At 37.6% G+C, this 17,279-nt stretch overlaps 3 protein-coding genes across 3 annotated transcripts; all 3 read left to right on the top strand.

Annotated features, from left to right (window-relative positions):
• LOC18608860 (RNA polymerase II C-terminal domain phosphatase-like 3) lies at positions 266–7,387 on the top strand. Its single transcript, XM_007043768.2, has 12 exons — positions 266–1,294; positions 1,394–1,517; positions 1,639–1,694; positions 1,785–1,845; positions 1,938–3,362; positions 3,588–4,196; positions 4,297–4,443; positions 4,540–4,808; positions 4,895–5,006; positions 5,086–5,343; positions 5,646–5,692; positions 5,800–7,387. Exons 1-12 carry the CDS (start codon positions 594–596, stop codon positions 5,861–5,863), a joined length of 3,873 nt encoding a protein of 1,290 aa, XP_007043830.2. The 5' UTR covers positions 266–593; the 3' UTR covers positions 5,864–7,387.
• LOC18608859 (protein NETWORKED 3A) lies at positions 8,924–10,105 on the top strand. Its single transcript, XM_018115144.1, has 2 exons — positions 8,924–8,993; positions 9,138–10,105. Exons 1-2 carry the CDS (start codon positions 8,963–8,965, stop codon positions 9,896–9,898), a joined length of 792 nt encoding a protein of 263 aa, XP_017970633.1. The 5' UTR covers positions 8,924–8,962; the 3' UTR covers positions 9,899–10,105.
• On the top strand, positions 10,393–16,629 carry LOC18608858 (coiled-coil domain-containing protein SCD2). The gene is made up of 17 exons (XM_007043760.2): positions 10,393–11,033; positions 11,377–11,546; positions 11,931–12,003; positions 12,113–12,154; positions 12,256–12,318; positions 12,676–12,725; positions 12,826–12,853; positions 13,146–13,220; positions 13,368–13,478; positions 13,563–13,623; positions 13,905–14,021; positions 14,167–14,288; positions 14,368–14,437; positions 14,659–14,700; positions 15,365–15,405; positions 15,930–16,056; positions 16,259–16,629. Exons 1-17 carry the CDS (start codon positions 10,635–10,637, stop codon positions 16,369–16,371), a joined length of 1,704 nt encoding a protein of 567 aa, XP_007043822.2. The 5' UTR covers positions 10,393–10,634; the 3' UTR covers positions 16,372–16,629.

The raw sequence follows: 17,279 nt of genomic DNA, 5'->3' as shown, positions 1-17,279 counted from the left end.
TTCATATCATGCAACATTTAATAAGCTGAAAAGGATCTGGATCTTGAGAAACCGACCCAAAACCCATTTGACTCATCGCTCTCATCTCCACGAGCTATTCCTAGTTACATCACACTACGCTCACCAAAGCACACCTTTTGTTTCTGGATCTCTGACGTGTGCGGTCCAGATTCAAAACTCTAGCGTGTCCTAGATTCTCCATCACCTTATAACTCTCCTTCCCTTGCGCCTCTTTCTTTCCTCGCTCTTTCTCTCTCTATATTTTCAAGTTGTTCTATTTAATTTTATTTTTAAATTTTATTTTTCTCTTCCCAATTTCCATCTTTCCTCTCACCTCAACTTCGATCTTACGAAAGCAATATTTGTCGCCACCGTCTTAAAATCCTCAAAAATCGAGCAGATCTGAGTTCAAATCTTGAAAATAAGAATTTCCAGTTTAAATTGGTTACAGATCTTAATTTATCGGGTTAATTATTCACTCTAATCCAATTGGTGATCTAGTGAAGAAAATTTCGTAAATATTTTTTTTTTTGCGTTAAGAGCTTAGATTTGGATCGATTGCTTGTTTTTCTAAAATATTTTGGTGTAAATACATGTATGTTGTTGGATCTAATTGGATCGAGTGGAGTAAATTAAAGAAAAACGAGGAAACCCTAGTTGAGATGGGAAAAGATGAAACTAAAGTGGAGGATGTTGAAGAAGGTGAAATTTCGGATTCAGCCTCAATAGAGGAGATCAGTGAGGAAGATTTTAACAAGCAAGATGTTAAGATTTTGAAGGAATCGAAGTCGTCGAAAGGAGGAGAAGCGAATTCGAATTCAAGAGTTTGGACGATGCAGGATCTGTGCAAGTACCCGTCGGTTATTCGAGGGTATGCTTCGGGTTTGTATAATTTTGCTTGGGCACAAGCAGTTCAGAATAAACCTCTGAATGAGATTTTTGTTAAGGATTTTGAACAACCACAACAAGACGAGAACAAGAACTCCAAGCGATCGTCGCCGTCGTCTTCGGTGGCTTCTGTAAATAGCAAAGAGGAGAAGGGTAGTAGTGGAAATTTAGCTGTTAAAGTTGTGATTGATGATGATAGTGAGGATGAAATGGAGGAGGACAAGGTTGTGAATCTAGACAAGGAAGAAGGGGAGTTGGAAGAGGGGGAGATTGATTTAGATTCGGAGCCTAAAGAAAAGGTTTTGAGTAGTGAGGATGGTAATGTTGGTAACTCGGATGAGCTGGAGAAGCGTGCTAACTTGATTCGGGGAGTACTGGAAGGGGTTACTGTGATTGAAGCAGAGAAGTACGAATATTGCATTGAAAAAATTGCCTATATTGGAGCTTAGTGAGTTAGATGGCTTTGTTGAGTTGATCTTTTTTTCCCTTTTTCTTCTGTTTGTAGATCATTCGAGGGAGTTTGTTCCAGACTGCAGAATGCTCTGGAGAGCTTGCGAGCTTTGATATTGGAATGCAGTGTTCCCGCGAAGGATGCCCTTATTCAACTGGCGTTTGGAGCAATTAATTCTGTAAGCCATCCAGGAGTTATTTTTGAATAGTTGTTTACCTGACAGTTATATGAAATACTTGGTTAATTCATTGTAAAATGCTGGTTGTAAATATTAGAGTCTGATTTCGTTTTCATTGTAGGCATTTGTTGCTCTGAACTGTAATTCAAAGGAACAGAATGTGGCCATTTTATCAAGGTTTTATTTGATTTTAATGGCTTTTCTTTGTTCAAATTTTTCATGAAATCAGTTCAATTAGTTATACCTTTGTTTTGCATTTGGGAACAGGTTACTTTCCATTGTAAAGGGTCATGATCCCTCTCTGTTCCCTCCTGACAAGATGAAAGAGGTGTGGTTCTTGACTTGTTTGTTTAGGAACTGTTAGCTTAGGAAGATTGTTTTGTATTCATGGAAACTTAAAGATGGTGTCTGTTTTTACAGATTGATGTCATGTTGATCTCTCTGAATTCCCCTGCTAGAGCAATTGATACAGAGAAGGATATGAAGGTTGTAGACGGAGTTAACAAGAAGGATCCTGATGCTTTACCTGAAAATATTTGTCATGATTTGACTGTCACAAATAAGTTGCCTTCATCTGCCAAGTTTGTAATTAATAATAAGCCAAATGCATTAACAGAAACTTTAAAGCCAGGAGTACCTAATTTTAGGAATAGAGGGATTTCACTGCCCCTGCTAGACCTTCACAAGGATCATGATGCAGACAGCCTTCCTTCACCAACGCGAGAAACAACACCATGTTTGCCTGTAAACAAGCCATTGACAAGCGGAGATGTCATGGTTAAATCAGGGTTTATGACAGGTAAAGGTTCACATGATGCAGAAGGTGATAAATTGCACCCTTATGAAACAGATGCCCTCAAAGCCTTTTCTACCTATCAACAAAAATTTGGTCAAGGTTCTTTCTTTTCAAGTGATAGACTTCCAAGCCCAACCCCTTCTGAAGAATCTGGTGATGAGGGTGGTGATAATGGTGGGGAAGTTTCTAGTTCCTCCAGCATTGGTAACTTTAAACCAAATCTGCCCATTTTGGGGCATCCAATTGTTTCTTCAGCACCTCTAGTTGATAGTGCTAGTTCCAGCTTGCAGGGACAGATTACAACTAGAAATGCGACACCAATGAGTTCTGTGTCTAATATAGTGTCGAAATCCTTAGCAAAAAGCAGAGACCCTAGGCTTTGGTTTGCCAACTCTAATGCAAGTGCTTTGGATCTCAATGAACGGCTCTTGCATAATGCATCTAAAGTGGCACCTGTTGGAGGAATAATGGATTCAAGAAAGAAAAAGAGTGTTGAAGAACCTATTTTGGATAGCCCTGCACTTAAAAGACAAAGGAATGAGTTGGAAAATTTGGGGGTTGCTAGGGATGTGCAAACTGTGTCTGGAATTGGTGGCTGGTTAGAGGACACTGATGCTATTGGGTCTCAGATAACAAACAGAAACCAAACTGCAGAGAATTTGGAATCCAATTCCAGGAAAATGGATAATGGAGTAACTAGTTCAAGTACTCTAAGTGGTAAAACTAATATCACTGTTGGTACAAATGAGCAGGTGCCAGTGACAAGTACGAGTACCCCTTCGTTACCTGCTTTGTTGAAAGATATTGCAGTGAATCCAACCATGCTGATAAACATACTTAAGATGGGACAACAGCAGAGATTAGGAGCTGAAGCCCAGCAGAAATCCCCCGATCCTGTAAAAAGTACATTTCATCAGCCAAGCTCAAATTCATTACTGGGAGTAGTTTCCTCCACAAATGTCATTCCCTCCCCTTCTGTGAACAATGTTCCTTCAATTTCGTCTGGGATTTCGTCAAAACCTGCGGGAAATCTTCAGGTTCCTTCTCCGGTGAGCACTTAATTTTATTATGTTTACCTTGAAAAATGTGGGAATCATACTTGCTTTAAGCATCTGCCTCTTCTGCAAGTTTCTCATCTCCATGCCATTACCTTGTTTCTCCCAAATGAGGATAAATGAAATTGTATAAGTTGCTTTTAGTTTTAACATCTTCAAAAATTAATATTTATTTCATCATCTTTTAGTCTTGGTGTTAAATAATTGATAACTTTTCAGGATGAGTCCGGAAAAATTCGCATGAAACCTCGTGACCCTCGCCGTGTTCTTCATGGAAATTCACTTCAAAGGAGTGGTAGCATGGGACCTGATCAATTAAAAACAAATGGTGCCCTTACTTCAAGCACCCAGGGAAGCAAGGATAATCTGAATGCCCAAAAGCTGGACAGTCAGACAGAATCAAAACCGATGCAATCTCAGCTTGTTCCACCACCAGATATCACTCAACAATTCACTAATAATCTTAAAAATATTGCTGGTATTGTGTCTGTGTCACAAGCATTGACTAGTCTGTCACCAGTGTCCCACAATTTAGTCCCCCAACCAGTACTAATTAAGTCTGACAGCATGGATATGAAAGCACTAGTTTCTAATTCTGAGGATCAGCAGACTGGGGCTGGTTTAGCACCTGAAGCAGGTGCAACAGGTCCTCATTCACAGAATGCATGGGGAGATGTTGAACATCTTTTCGAAAGATATGATGACCAGCAAAAGGCAGCTATCCAGAGAGAAAGGGCAAGGAGGATAGAAGAACAGAAGAAAATGTTTTCTGCACGCAAACTCTGTCTTGTTTTGGATCTAGATCATACACTTCTTAATTCAGCCAAAGTGAGTTCTCATAAATGAAGTGCTAACTTTCTTTTCTTTTCTTTTTTAATTTTATCTGGTAAAGGTGCTTGTTTAAACTATTTACTTTTCATCTTTTCAGTTTATTGAAGTAGACCCGGTGCATGAGGAGATCTTGAGAAAGAAAGAGGAACAGGATCGTGAAAAACCAGAGAGACATCTTTTCCGCTTTCATCATATGGGAATGTGGACCAAATTGCGACCTGGAATTTGGAATTTCTTAGAGAAGGTGAGTCATTATGATTTTTTTCTTCGCTTCAGTTCTCTCCTTTTAGGATTTGAGTTTTAAGTGAAACACTCACTGTATTCTCTGTCATGATTTCAGGCTAGTAAGTTGTATGAGCTGCATCTTTACACAATGGGGAACAAGCTATATGCCACGGAGATGGCAAAAGTGCTTGATCCAAAAGGGGTTTTGTTTGCTGGACGTGTCATTTCTAGGGGTGACGACGGAGATCCCTTTGATGGTGATGAGAGGGTTCCTCGGAGTAAGGATCTGGAAGGGGTTCTGGGTATGGAATCGGCTGTGGTTATAATTGATGATTCTGTCAGAGTCTGGCCGCATAATAAGCTTAACTTGATTGTTGTAGAGAGGTATGCATTCCTTGATTGAATACTATAAAATTTTGATTCATGTCACTGTCTTGATCTCCATGCTCATCTAATCGTATGGTCTACAGGTATACTTATTTCCCTTGTAGTCGACGCCAATTTGGGCTTCTAGGTCCTTCTCTTCTTGAGATTGACCATGATGAGAGACCAGAAGATGGGACGTTGGCATCTTCTTTGGCGGTGAGATGACAGTTTTGCTTGATCTCATCATTTATGAAAAATTAATATTTATGTCTTTCCCCTATTTTTGGTCAAATAGGTTATTGAGAGAATACATCAAGATTTCTTTTCACATCAGAATTTAGATGATGTAGATGTTAGAAATATCCTAGCCTCAGAGCAACGGAAGATTTTGGCTGGTTGTCGCATAGTGTTTAGTAGGGTATTTCCTGTTGGTGAAGCCAATCCTCACCTACACCCATTGTGGCAAACAGCTGAGCAATTTGGAGCTGTGTGCACAAATCAGATAGATGAGCATGTCACACATGTGGTGGCCAACTCTCTTGGAACTGATAAGGTACTGATTCTTGAAATTTCTTGCTTTCCAAACAAATTCTGTTCTTGGAGTCATTTAATTGTTTAAATATAGTTGTTTCTGGCAAAGTTTAAGACTACATTTTTTATCGACCTTCTCTGAATTGCTTAGTAGTGATACTTATTCTCTGCTTAACATTTATGTGTGAATAGTTCTTACTTATCTAATTAAGAAACGTGTATCTTATTGTGGATTTAATGATGATAGAATGGTGAGTAGTTTACCTGATCTTGTATCCTAAATCAAGTCTCTTGTGGTTTAATTCATGGTATTGTTTTGAACAGGTGAATTGGGCTCTATCTACTGGAAAATTTGTTGTCCACCCCGGCTGGTGAGATTGTCTATACTTGTCAGTTAATTGTATGCTGGCAATTTTTAGCGGGTTAGACTTAACATGCTTTCTCTTTCTCCTTTTCTGCCCCTCCTAAAAAATTACAGGGTGGAAGCATCAGCATTGCTTTATCGGAGGGCCAATGAGGTTGACTTTGCCATTAAACCATAAATAATCACCTCCCTAATCATTCCTGGTAAAACTAAGACCTGTTAAAATCAAGACTCAACTTGAAAGTGGGAGACGGAACCATGTGGTCAATTTTGGGGTAGGTTGACGTTAGGGTGGAGTGCTCTGCATGATTCTCACTCAACACAGTATCCAGTCTTTTTGGTTGGCAATTGCAGCGTTCCCTTCAATTGCCAACCTGCTGGAAATGAGTTCCATTGACCGGTTTGATGAGTGCACAGAAAGATGGTTTGTACCCCCGGAGCTTCAGAATTTTCCTCGTACTGTTGGGTTTTTACCATTGAAAAGAAGAGTTAGTGAAAGAGCTGGTTGACCATGGTGAATCGGGCGGGTTTCATTAAAGCTCACCTCTTGCAGCAATAATAAAATTGCCAAATGGTGATTGTGTAAAATGAAATACAATTAAAACAAGAAAAGAAAGTGCCGGGAAATGGACTCAACGAACTGCATTGAATATATAGGCAGTCATCAATAGAAAGTGAGTGTGCTAAAAAAGCCATGAAAGCCAAGATGCTCCGAATGGAAAGTAAGGGTTGGTTTGCTATTGCTGCTAATCTGCCCAAGAGAGGATGGTGGCAAAGAGGTTGGGATTGCGCAATCTGAGTGGCTCTGTGATTGATGCGGCATTGAGCATCTATTTCTCACAGCTACCTTACCTGAAGTCATTGGGGGTGGGAATTAGGTCCACTCGGTCTTACTTCACAAACACTAGAATTGTGGATTGCTTTGGATTGTTTTGTAATATTGTTGTCAGCTGTGATGCTGATTTTGGTAGTCCATAATCTGTCAGTGTCAGAATCCAAAAACCGAAGGCTGTATTTGTACTTTTGAGAAGATAATGATTCTGAGGAGCGGGAAGAAAGGTTAACAAATTGAAATAGAATGAAAAAGGAGTGAGGAGAAGGATGGACCAAAGTCACTTGGGCATGGAAATCAAATATGTTTGGGTACGACCGGATCTGACTCTTGGCGATACTTGAGAATTAAGATTTCCCTTGGCTGAAGCCCTGCCACGTATGGAGGCAATAGGAGAAATTTGAGACAAAAATAATGAGAGGACCACCGAAATTGGTAAACTACGCAATGCATTGCCGTGAAGGGAATGTTGGGTTTTGCTTAGGCATGGCCTTGCCAGACACGTTGTGACATTCCAACGGAAGATGTTTTTAAGCCAACAGATAGAGAAAATAACAACGGAAAAAAATACATAAAAATGTTTTTGTTAATTAGGATGAAATGACTAGCAGGTTTTTTCCAGCTTCCCAACTGACTTTTTGTTGCAAGAACTCATTATCCTTGCAAAGATGCCCATAGATGTTATACAGATGGAAGATGGATCTTTTTATTTAATAATTTAATGGCATATGAGGATCAAATTTAATCTGGAAAACTTGCGTAGAGATTTTTTTTTTTTTTCTGTTTTAAAAGGTACTTAGTTCATGTAGCAAGAGCCAACAGATGTAAGCAGTTATTTCTTACTAAAATTACATATTTGTGTGGCATGAATTTCACGATATACCAAAAAGGAATGCCAGTATAATTTCTATATTTTTTAGGATATTGAACATTAGTTAAAATGAAGAATAACAAATGTTGGATTAATAGATTAGCACCAGTGCATGCCTGTGAATTGGTTTTGACCAACACAAAACTTGTTCTACCAAACTTTTCTATATTTTGTTATCTTTATGTGTGAATGAGACCCATCCATTTACCACTTTTAGTTTTTGTTAAATAATTTTTTTTTATGTATTTTAAACAAACACTAGATTTGAAAGGCAGTGAGAAAATAACAAAAATTAACCCCTAAAGTCAAAGGATTGGATTCCTTTTAATTGACTCATATTTCTAGATACAATCACCGTTGTGCATTGTAGAATGATTTGAGAGTCGTTGGCCTACTCAATCCGATAAGCTCATTTCAGCCAAATAAATATGGGATCAGTTAAGAGCTTATCGACACTCCAGCTGAACCGAGTTAGATCGAACCAAAAGGGTATTGAACCAATTTAACTATTTATTTTATTATTTAACCTTTCAAAAAAAAATTAAGTGTTGGATTTTGAACTATACCTTCTAGTTTTTATTAATAATCATATCATTGAGTCAAATACATATTATTCTTAAATATTGATTTTATTTAATATATCAAACTTATATTTTTAATAATAATTTCATCTTATTGGTTGAACCTATTGAATTGGACTTACGAGTTCAAATTTGGGTTACAATAGGTATACAGTGGCAAATCGACTTTAATAAAATTAATTTCATGAAAAAAGTAAATGGGAATGAATTAATTTTCCGGTTAGGCAACGTTTTATCAGTTTGCTCTTATGGTATTCGAAAAAAATTTGGTAATCAATTGGTAACAGACTAGATAATGGAGACTCTGAGTGGAAATAGAGTTCGTCCTTAAGTAGTACTCCAAAAACTATTAAAGGGGTTCTCATCCCCACTATTCCTATTCCTTTGATTTCGCAAGCCTATTCCGGTGGATCATTTAATTTGCTGTGTATGGATAAAGAACAGAGAGAAGACCAGGCTGGTGCCTTTTCTTCTTGGGTGGACAGCCAAGTTCTCCGTCAGCAATCTCAATGGCTTCAAACTTGTCTTGCAGGTACTCTCGAGTCTCCATCCAGAGCACTCCAATATTCAATCTTTTTGTATATGGCTTCCGGTCTCTTTTCCCCTTCCTTTTGTTTGTTTCTTTGTTTCCGAAATTACGGTGTTGATCTTGTGTTGTGCATCTGAATCAATCCTTTGATGTAGTTGGATGTCTGAGGATTGATATACTAAACTGGAGTTTCTTTGTTAAGCGGGACAAAATTAATAGGAAACAGTTCGTCTTGGGCCCATTGCTGTTAACGAGTCCAGCGGTCATGGATATTGCATTTGCTTCAAGGAGACACAAGCTCAATAATATTCCTTCAAGGCAAAATAAAATAAAACTTTGCTTTTGTGATACGCATTGGAAATCAATTTCTCTTCAATTTTGTGGGGTTCTTTACCACTTTTTTCCGTAGTTTTTTCTTGCTTTTATTTGTGCCTCCGGTGTACACAGTTGTGAGTGGCGATTCCATGGAATCCATCAATGCCACTGCATCCAAGGGTAATACCTAAAATTTCACAATGTGGTCACACCTTCTTGTATACTTTTTATATTACCCTAGAACAATTTTATTCATGGCATGGCATTGTTCCTAACGCTGAACCTTGTTAGTTACGTATTGTAATGTTTGTGAATTGATTGCAGATTTGGATAGGAAGATAAATGCAATTCTTAGCATTATCGTGCAAGATGATGGAGATTCATTAGCTAAGAGGGCTGAAATGTACTACGAAAAGAGACCTGAGCTCATCCATATGGTCGAAGACTTGCACAAATCCTACCGCTCGTTAGCTGACAAGTATGACCAGCTGAGATCAGAAGTCAAACGGGATTCTCATCCAAGGTCAGTATTGTCTTTGACAAGCTCCGTCAACCAAGTCCATGGGCTACAAAACTATGTTGAACGTCTTGAAGGTAAGGAATTGAGTGGACAATCTAATTTCCATTCCAAATCCAGTACTGCTGAAGATCCTGATCACGAGACCGAATCCGATGATGAGAACATACCAGCCGACTCATGCAAGAACACGAAGATGAAACCAGATGATGGAAGCGACTATGAAAATCAAGAGAAAATGAAAATCGCTGGCATTGGATTCCGGCGAAATACAAGCGATGATTCTCGAGCGGCTATGTTAGAGGATGAGAAACTATGGAATGAACTAAGGTTCAAGGTGTCGGAACTTGTAGAGGATAATTTAAGTCACCAGGCTGAGTTAATAAGGAGAAATGATGAGAAGAGAGAAACCATTAGAGACCTCAGTTCCAAGATGAATATGGTGCAGGAGCATGAAATCAGGGGTGTGAAGAGCAAGAGCTCCCTGGTAAGCCATAAACTTCCCAAGAAAAGTCGATCTCAATTTTCAAGACTGAAGAGACTATTCGTTGGAAGGTTTATGAAATGAAATAAGGCTGGTTTCTCCTGGATTTAAAAGCCATATATGTAATGCACTCAGTCGTTAATTTCTTCTGCATTTCTGTTCAGTGGTTGTTGATGTCTGACTTCTGTTAAGAGGCAGAATTGTGTTTTTTTTTGGGGTGTGCCACCATAGGAAGAGGGTCAAAGTTTGTGAGGCGCAGTGCAATACTATTATATTTCTTTCCAGCATTAACCAAGTGCCCATCGCTCCATAACAAACACATGCAAGAACTCAACCAAATCCTACAATACCATATGCTCCATTATTTTCTTATGTTTGCCCCACAAGATGATGGAATACCCAAACGTCAATTATAGTTGGATATTTGTAACGATCCAATGAAATCATGACATGTGTTAAAAAAAACAAAAATAGAAAAAAAAACATATTTCGCATGCATATCAAAATTGTGAATACATGAGATGGTTTAAAATAAAAATTAACAAACTTTTATGAAAACAACTTCTATTCATAAAATAATTCCCCGTTCCGTTCCACGGTCCTCACAATTCACAATCTCACACGACCGAACACAGATATTAAAAAGAAAAAACCAAAACAAAAAAAAAAAGAGCAAAACAAAAATTTCGCCGACTGTCTCTCAAAGCATAGTTATCTTGTGTCCTACTCTCCTCTACGAACATCTAGGCTTCCGCATTCCCCTTTCTATCTTGTAACTAAAAAGAATTAAATTAACTCAAGATTTAGTTACTTCGGTTTCATGGACCGGAGGCCAACCGAGAGCCCGGTCTACACGCGCCGATGGAGTAGCGACTCGGGGTCGGGGAGCACCGGCGCTGCTGTTGACTCGCCCACATTGTCGCCGGCACGTCACCAACCCCACCACTCACGTTCTTCCTCCGCCACAGGCATTTCCAGTATCAAGCGGACGCAGAACTTCGCCGCGAAAGCCGCTGCTCAGCGGCTGGCTCAGGTCATGGCTTCGCAGACCACCGACGACGACGACGACGAAAATGACGGCGACGATCTAGGGTTCCGTTATAGTGCTCCTCCTCCTCTTGCTTTGTCTAGGAACGTTAACGCCACAGCAACCACTGGTGGTGCTGGAAATAAAGCTGCTATGAACTCTACGAGGATCGGCAGATCTCCTTCACCTGCGGTAAATTTACTCTATTGCTGAACTTTACTTTTTTTTTTTTTTGTTATGGTGACTTTAGTGGTTTGCTTTTTGTTTGCGATGAGATCGGATTTGACCTTTGTGTCTTAAATTCTGTTGTTACGTAATTTCTTCTAAGTTTGGATTTGGTTTTTAATTGAAAATTTGGGCGGTTAAGAAATTATATTAGATGTTAATAAATGCGGGATAATAGCGCGGATTATTGCTCATTTTAGGAATGCTTTATGGTTTTTTATAAACTTGAAATTAGATATGTGTACGATTTATGTGTACTTTGGTAGTGTATAAGGAAGGCTAACTGGAATATCTGATACTTTGAAACTAGTTAGCACGTAACTTCTTAGAGGAAGCACCGACGGTTCGATCAACATCAGCTGGAAGGTCACCAGTTTCTCTTCGTGTGGCACCACCTGTACCGCCACCCAGTAAAACATCACTGAGGACTGCTGTATCTCTACCTTCAGAGCCTCCAAAAAACCAGCAACTAGAGAAAAGGTACAAAATACAGTAATTAAATGAGTTTTCTTCTTCTACGATACCATTCTCTGGATGATCAATCAAAATATAAAATACCAACTTGTACGACGTGTAATTTTATAATTTTTACTTGTTTCATTTTCATGGTCTTTTTGCTTGCATATATAGAATTTCAAAATCTGACAATGCGAATCCTGAACTATTTTATCTTTGGTTCCTGGTTAAGCTTTAATATTAAATTCCTGCTTTGAAAGCAACACCTTTTTTTTTCCCTACCCATTAAGACAGCCAGGACATTTTCTTACATGTGTGTAAGTTTGTATATAAATTACTAGTTCTTGAGGCAGGTTCTTTTGGGTTATTGATGTAGCAAATGAACAGTGTAAACATCCATGAATGCAGATTCGCATCCGACATTGGGTTTAACTCAAAAGATACTGGAGATCAGCATGAGGCTTCTGCACTCCGTGATGAAGTATGCTAATCACGCCTAATTTGCATACACATTAGTGTTCTGTTATTTGAAAGAAGTAAATGAATTCTTAACTGGCAATCTGCAAAACTGATAATTGTTCATTATGCAGCTTGATATGCTGCAAGAAGAAAACGAGAATGTCCTTGACAAGGTGTGCAATTCTTGTTCTTTCTCTGTCAATTTAACAGGTAGCTATCATGGGACCTTCTATCATTTGATTGCAGTTTAATGATTGTTGAATGTACCGTGCAGCTCAGACATGAGGAAGAACAATGCAAAGATGTGGAGGCTAGAGTTAGAGAGCTTGAGAAACAAGTAATTGATTGGTTTTTCTGATACTATAAAGCAATTGGTGTGAGGAATCTCTCTTTGTGGTTCTTCAGGAACCAATAAGATTTTTCAGGCTCTTTTTGGGGTTTTATCTTACTTTCCTTTTTGTGTGCGTGTGTGTACTTCAAAGGTTCTTTGTAACATTTTCCATTGCTTGCATAAGTAACTTCTTGACTCTCCTAGTGGTTTTTTATGTATTGATAATATTAGATTGGGTTATACATTTTAAAGCTTTGCCTTTATTGTTGACTTATTATATATTTGTATTTATTTTTTATGCTTTTTAGTAACCATCATTATATCAAATGTGATTTGACTTTGCTGTCATTTCTGAGTTTTTAGGTTGCTGCTCTTGGAGAAGGTGTATCTTTGGAAGCCAAACTGCTAAGCAGGTGGGTTGTAGTTCTAAGAATCTTAACGCATACCTTTTTCTATCCCCTTTTTAGATTTATTTATTTACTTTTTTGTGACATCTTGTGTTACCATCTGCAGAAAAGAGGCTGCATTGCGTCAAAGAGAGGTAATTGGAAATTGGGAAATCTACTCTGTTTGCAATATAGTAAATAATTAATTCTAGGCTTAACAGCTCTATTTCAGTTTTTTTTCCCTCTTGTTTAAAGTTGATTTGAGCTAAGCAAACTCAGCCTTGTTGTTAGACTGCAAAATGAGTTAAATTTTGAGGCTCAACTATTGTGATAAACTTGACAGTTTCCATCTGATAATAGGAGATTCCATAATTTTTTCTTCAATTTTAGCTTCAAGGAAAGAAAAACAAAGGAATCATCTCATTTCCTTTTCTTTTCTCTTAACAGGCTGCACTTAAGGATGCAAAGCAAACTAAAGATGTTGTAGACACGGAGATTTTGTCTCTTAGATCTGAAGTTGAGGTAAGTATATCAATAAGTAACCCCTTGGGTGTACAGTATAATCCTTTATCATAATCTTTTATCTTTCTAAATTAATGAAATAATTTTTGCTGTTACTATGCAGTATTCCCTTATGCTTTATGTATATATTTATTTTGCTTGAATTAGAATGCTAAAGATGAGGTGACAGCCGTTATAAGGCAGCTTCATGGAGCTGAATCTGAAGTAAAAGCCCTTCGTTCAATGACTCAAAGAATGATACTGACTCAGAAAGAGATGGTTTGTGCTTTATATTGTTGCAAGATGCAAGCACTCTATCATTTGTCATGAGAAGATCGATCCCTTAATGTAACTGAATTTCAGGAAGAAGTTGTCCTTAAGAGGTGTTGGCTTGCTCGCTACTGGGGCTTAGCTGCAAGATATGGTAACTACTGGATATCTTATGTTTAACATTTATTATGTTGAGTGAAATGCACCATTCCCTTTCCAATTTTTGTTCTTTTGACTTATCTTGTTGGATAATGGGGCTGTTATTTTGAAGGGCATGGATGAACTACTATGAATCTTTTTTATTTACTTCATCCTGCCCCATGTCCAACTTTTGAAAGGTTGAGAGTGTGGTAATATATTCTAAAGGTAGATAATATAAAGTTTATGCATCGCTGAGGCCATAGTATTTCACATATTATTTTTTGTGCTTTATAGGTATCTGTGCAGATATTGCATTGTCAAAGTACGAATATTGGTCATCATTAGCACCTCTTCCTTTTGAGGTGGTTGTTTCTGCTGGACAAAAAGCTAAAGAGGAGTTTTCAGAAAAAGGCTAGTATGCTTTGTGGTTAATAGCCAATATTCATCTTTGCTCGAAAGTTGTACTTCTTGTTAACTAGATTTACATAGCAGCATCTTTTGCATATCATATCATACAGATTTATCATGTTTTGGGACTATATACAACGTCGTGCAGGTGATGATGAGAATGAAAAGAGGAGCAAACTTGTTGAGGACTTAAATGACCTGACTGGAGAAGGAAATATTGAGAGTATGCTTTCAGTTGAAATGGGTTTGAAGGAGCTTGCATCCTTGAAGGTGCCCGCTCTTCAAGAAAAAAAATGTTGGTGCTATGTTCATTCCACTGCTTTAATAAATTTCTGGTTGTGTTTTGAAGGTTGAAGAGGCTATTGTGCATGCATTGGCACAACAGAGAAGAGCAAATTCTGTTAGACTCTCATTGTCAGGTATGCTCCATGTTACAAGTATGTTACACTTGTAACATGTTTGCTTAATCTTCTGATGGCTTTTCTTATTGTTCGATTTCTTTGATCTTATGGTTTCTGCTTTTCCAACACAAGCTGATTTTATTGATTTTTGGTAATATAATGCATGTTTTAGCCACTGATGACCATCTCTAAAGCTGTCTCAACTGATCTGACTGAACTTTTACTGTCCTGTTTTTCAGATATCAAATCACCACGTGATCCAAAGTTTATGGAGGCATTTGGTAAGTCATATTTATTTATTTATTTGCTGTTCTGTTCTGTTTTTTTTTTTTTTCTGTTTGTTTGTATGCCAAATGAAGGAAAATAACTATGGCACTGAATAAAAGATGTTGTTAAGAACCTGTGCTGCTCAGAAAATGAAAACAATTGAAGATGATTCCAAATAATAGATATAGTCTTGTTCAGTTGATTTGCTTCAAATAGTAGGTGAGCTCTTGTAGGTCCTACCTGCTCATGCAAATGTTGTCTTTCTCTCCCAGTGGTGAAGTTATACCCTTGGTCTATCTAATGCTATATACCTTTGTGCTGCAAATATCCTGGCCAATATTGAGTATTTATTTATCCATTTTTCCCCATGGGAAGTGGATTGAACAGCTTTTTATGGTTTTGTCTGTCTTAGTAGACAAATTCTGATTGTCAGCATTTGAAAGAGTTATGATTTAACAAAGCTTAAAGCCCTGCAGTTTAGGGTGCCCTTAAGGGGAGGGAGAGAGAGAGAGAGGTGGTACACAGAACCATTGATAGAAAGGAGGAATGTGAACTTCTCTCTCGGTTTTATCATTGTTTCATATCATCTTGATGTAACCAGCTTTCTTTGTCTTGGACTTTGATGATTAATAGCATTATGAATTCCTTGTGGTCACGGGAATGCATGCTTTCTTGCAGAATTAAGTCCAGAGGAGTCTGAGGATGTTCTCTTCAAAGAGGTAAGCCTGTTCTCTCTTTGTTATCTGTATTTTTATCTCAAGGGTGCTTGCTAGCATTTCATTCTGTAATTAATCCTGTTAAAAATTATTTTGGACTGCTGAGTGGCACTAACTTATTCTGACCCAACTGGTTATTAACTTCTGTCTCTGATTATAAATATCAAGAAATAACATGTACTTTTAGTGTGCTGAAATCAGACTTCATATTTGTTGGCAAAATGGATTGAATCTGCTATGTAATTTTGCAATTTCCATATTCTTGTCTCTTTTGTTTTTCTCACCAACCTATAAAGACAGGCCTTGGGTTCCTTTAGCTAGACCTGTTGGCATACTGCTGAGCTTAATATTGGATTCTAATGTGTTCTCTGAATGAATTAGTCTCCCAGTTAAATAATTCTTGGTTATGCGGCAGTATATTGTACAGTAATATTTGTCCTTTAGTTTTTTGTATGTCTTGTTTGATGCACAGAAATAGGTATATAAGAGTATTATGTTGCTGACCATGTATACAACATATTGTGTAGGCATGGCTTACATATTTTTGGAGAAGAGCCAAAGCCCATGGCATAGAGGACGATACAGCCAAAGAGCGACTTAAATTTTGGATCAGCCGTAGTGGGCATTCACCAAGTTCACATGATGCTGTTGATGGTAATTTTAAGTTTACAATAAGAATTAATTTCTTCACATGGAAGTATTGTTGCACTATTTCCCACCCTCTAAGCATTTTGTTTCCTTGTTGGCTTAACAAAAATTTGAATTTAAAGCATGTTGCTTGTTTACTTGCATATGTTATGAGTGAGCCCAAGCTTCATGCAAGTAAACACTTAATTTCGTGTTTCTACTTGTTTAGTTGAGGAAGGACTGATGGAGCTTCGGAAATTGGGAATTGAACATCGACTGTGGGAAGCATCTCGCAAAGAAATTGATCAGGACAATTCCACTTCAAAGAAATTTGCTAAATAGTAGTTGAAAGAGTTCTTGAGGGAGGCAGTGGTGAAATAGATGTGTATTTTATTCTTTATATTTGTATTTGTTTTTATGCTGAGTTTTCCTCCAAATGAGCACAGCTATGCTGGATATGAGAGTTCTGGAATTGCTTCACCATATAAATTAGTAAAAAGGTAGAATTCCACTGTAGCATGTGTGTTTGATCGCCCATAAAAACGGGAGATTCAATTTTGTAATGCAAAGAGTCTTATGGTAGTTGGATGTGGCTGCCAATGTGCGATAGTTGCCATTACTAGCGGAGTTGGTATGCCTATGAGAATTTGACATTCTGCTATAAAAAATAAAATGAAAATCATTTGATGTAGGTGCATGCACCAGAATATAAGTGGTTGCCATTGCGGTGGCAGTGGCAAGGTCTATTCAGCACTAACACGGCTGTGGTTTGGCCTTTTAACAGTCTGGCCCTGGTGGATCATAACTTGTACTAGTTGCCTTCATCAAATATGGTTTGATGCTTGTCACACCGATACTTCCAGGCTTATATTTAGTATGTTGTCAATGAAATATTATATTTTTTTATTATTATGATTATAATTATTTATTCAATAGAGTATTATTTCATAAATATGTAAAGATAAAAAAAATTTTAAAAATAAAAATATATTTAAAATGGTGCGCATTTATTCATGAAAATTTCAATCTTTTAAATTTATTTATTAATGAAATGATAATATTTGATTTAATAGCATATAAATAGTAGTAAATAGTAGACTTGGTAATTTTGAACACGACACGTTAACACGATACAAGAAGATACGAGTTAAACAGATTATGAGTTTACCCTTAACGTATTTCGTGTCTTAACGTGTCAGACACAACAAAAACGTTTAAAACACGTTTACTTAATTGTGTTATGTGTGTTT

Source organism: Theobroma cacao, chromosome 2 (assembly GCF_000208745.1).
Source record: "Theobroma cacao cultivar B97-61/B2 chromosome 2, Criollo_cocoa_genome_V2, whole genome shotgun sequence".
NCBI classification, from domain to species: Eukaryota; Viridiplantae; Streptophyta; class Magnoliopsida; order Malvales; family Malvaceae; genus Theobroma; species Theobroma cacao.
The sequence above is the reverse complement of the archived record's forward strand: the minus strand, read 5'-3'. Positions and strand labels throughout refer to the sequence as shown.

Coding starts and splice junctions, on each gene's coding strand:
- LOC18608860 (XM_007043768.2), top strand. CDS start 594: ATGTATGTTGTTGGATCTAATTGGATCGAGTGGAGTAAATTAAAGAAA. Junction 1,518..1,638: donor CGTTTGGAGCAATTAATTCT/GTAAGCCATCCA, acceptor TTTTCATTGTAG/GCATTTGTTGCTCTGAACTG. Junction 1,695..1,784: donor AATGTGGCCATTTTATCAAG/GTTTTATTTGAT, acceptor ATTTGGGAACAG/GTTACTTTCCATTGTAAAGG.
- LOC18608858 (XM_007043760.2), top strand. CDS start 10,635: ATGGACCGGAGGCCAACCGAGAGCCCGGTCTACACGCGCCGATGGAGT. Junction 11,547..11,930: donor AACCAGCAACTAGAGAAAAG/GTACAAAATACA, acceptor CCATGAATGCAG/ATTCGCATCCGACATTGGGT. Junction 12,155..12,255: donor ACGAGAATGTCCTTGACAAG/GTGTGCAATTCT, acceptor TGTACCGTGCAG/CTCAGACATGAGGAAGAACA.
- LOC18608859 (XM_018115144.1), top strand. CDS start 8,963: ATGGAATCCATCAATGCCACTGCATCCAAGG. Junction 8,994..9,137: donor CAATGCCACTGCATCCAAGG/GTAATACCTAAA, acceptor AATTGATTGCAG/ATTTGGATAGGAAGATAAAT.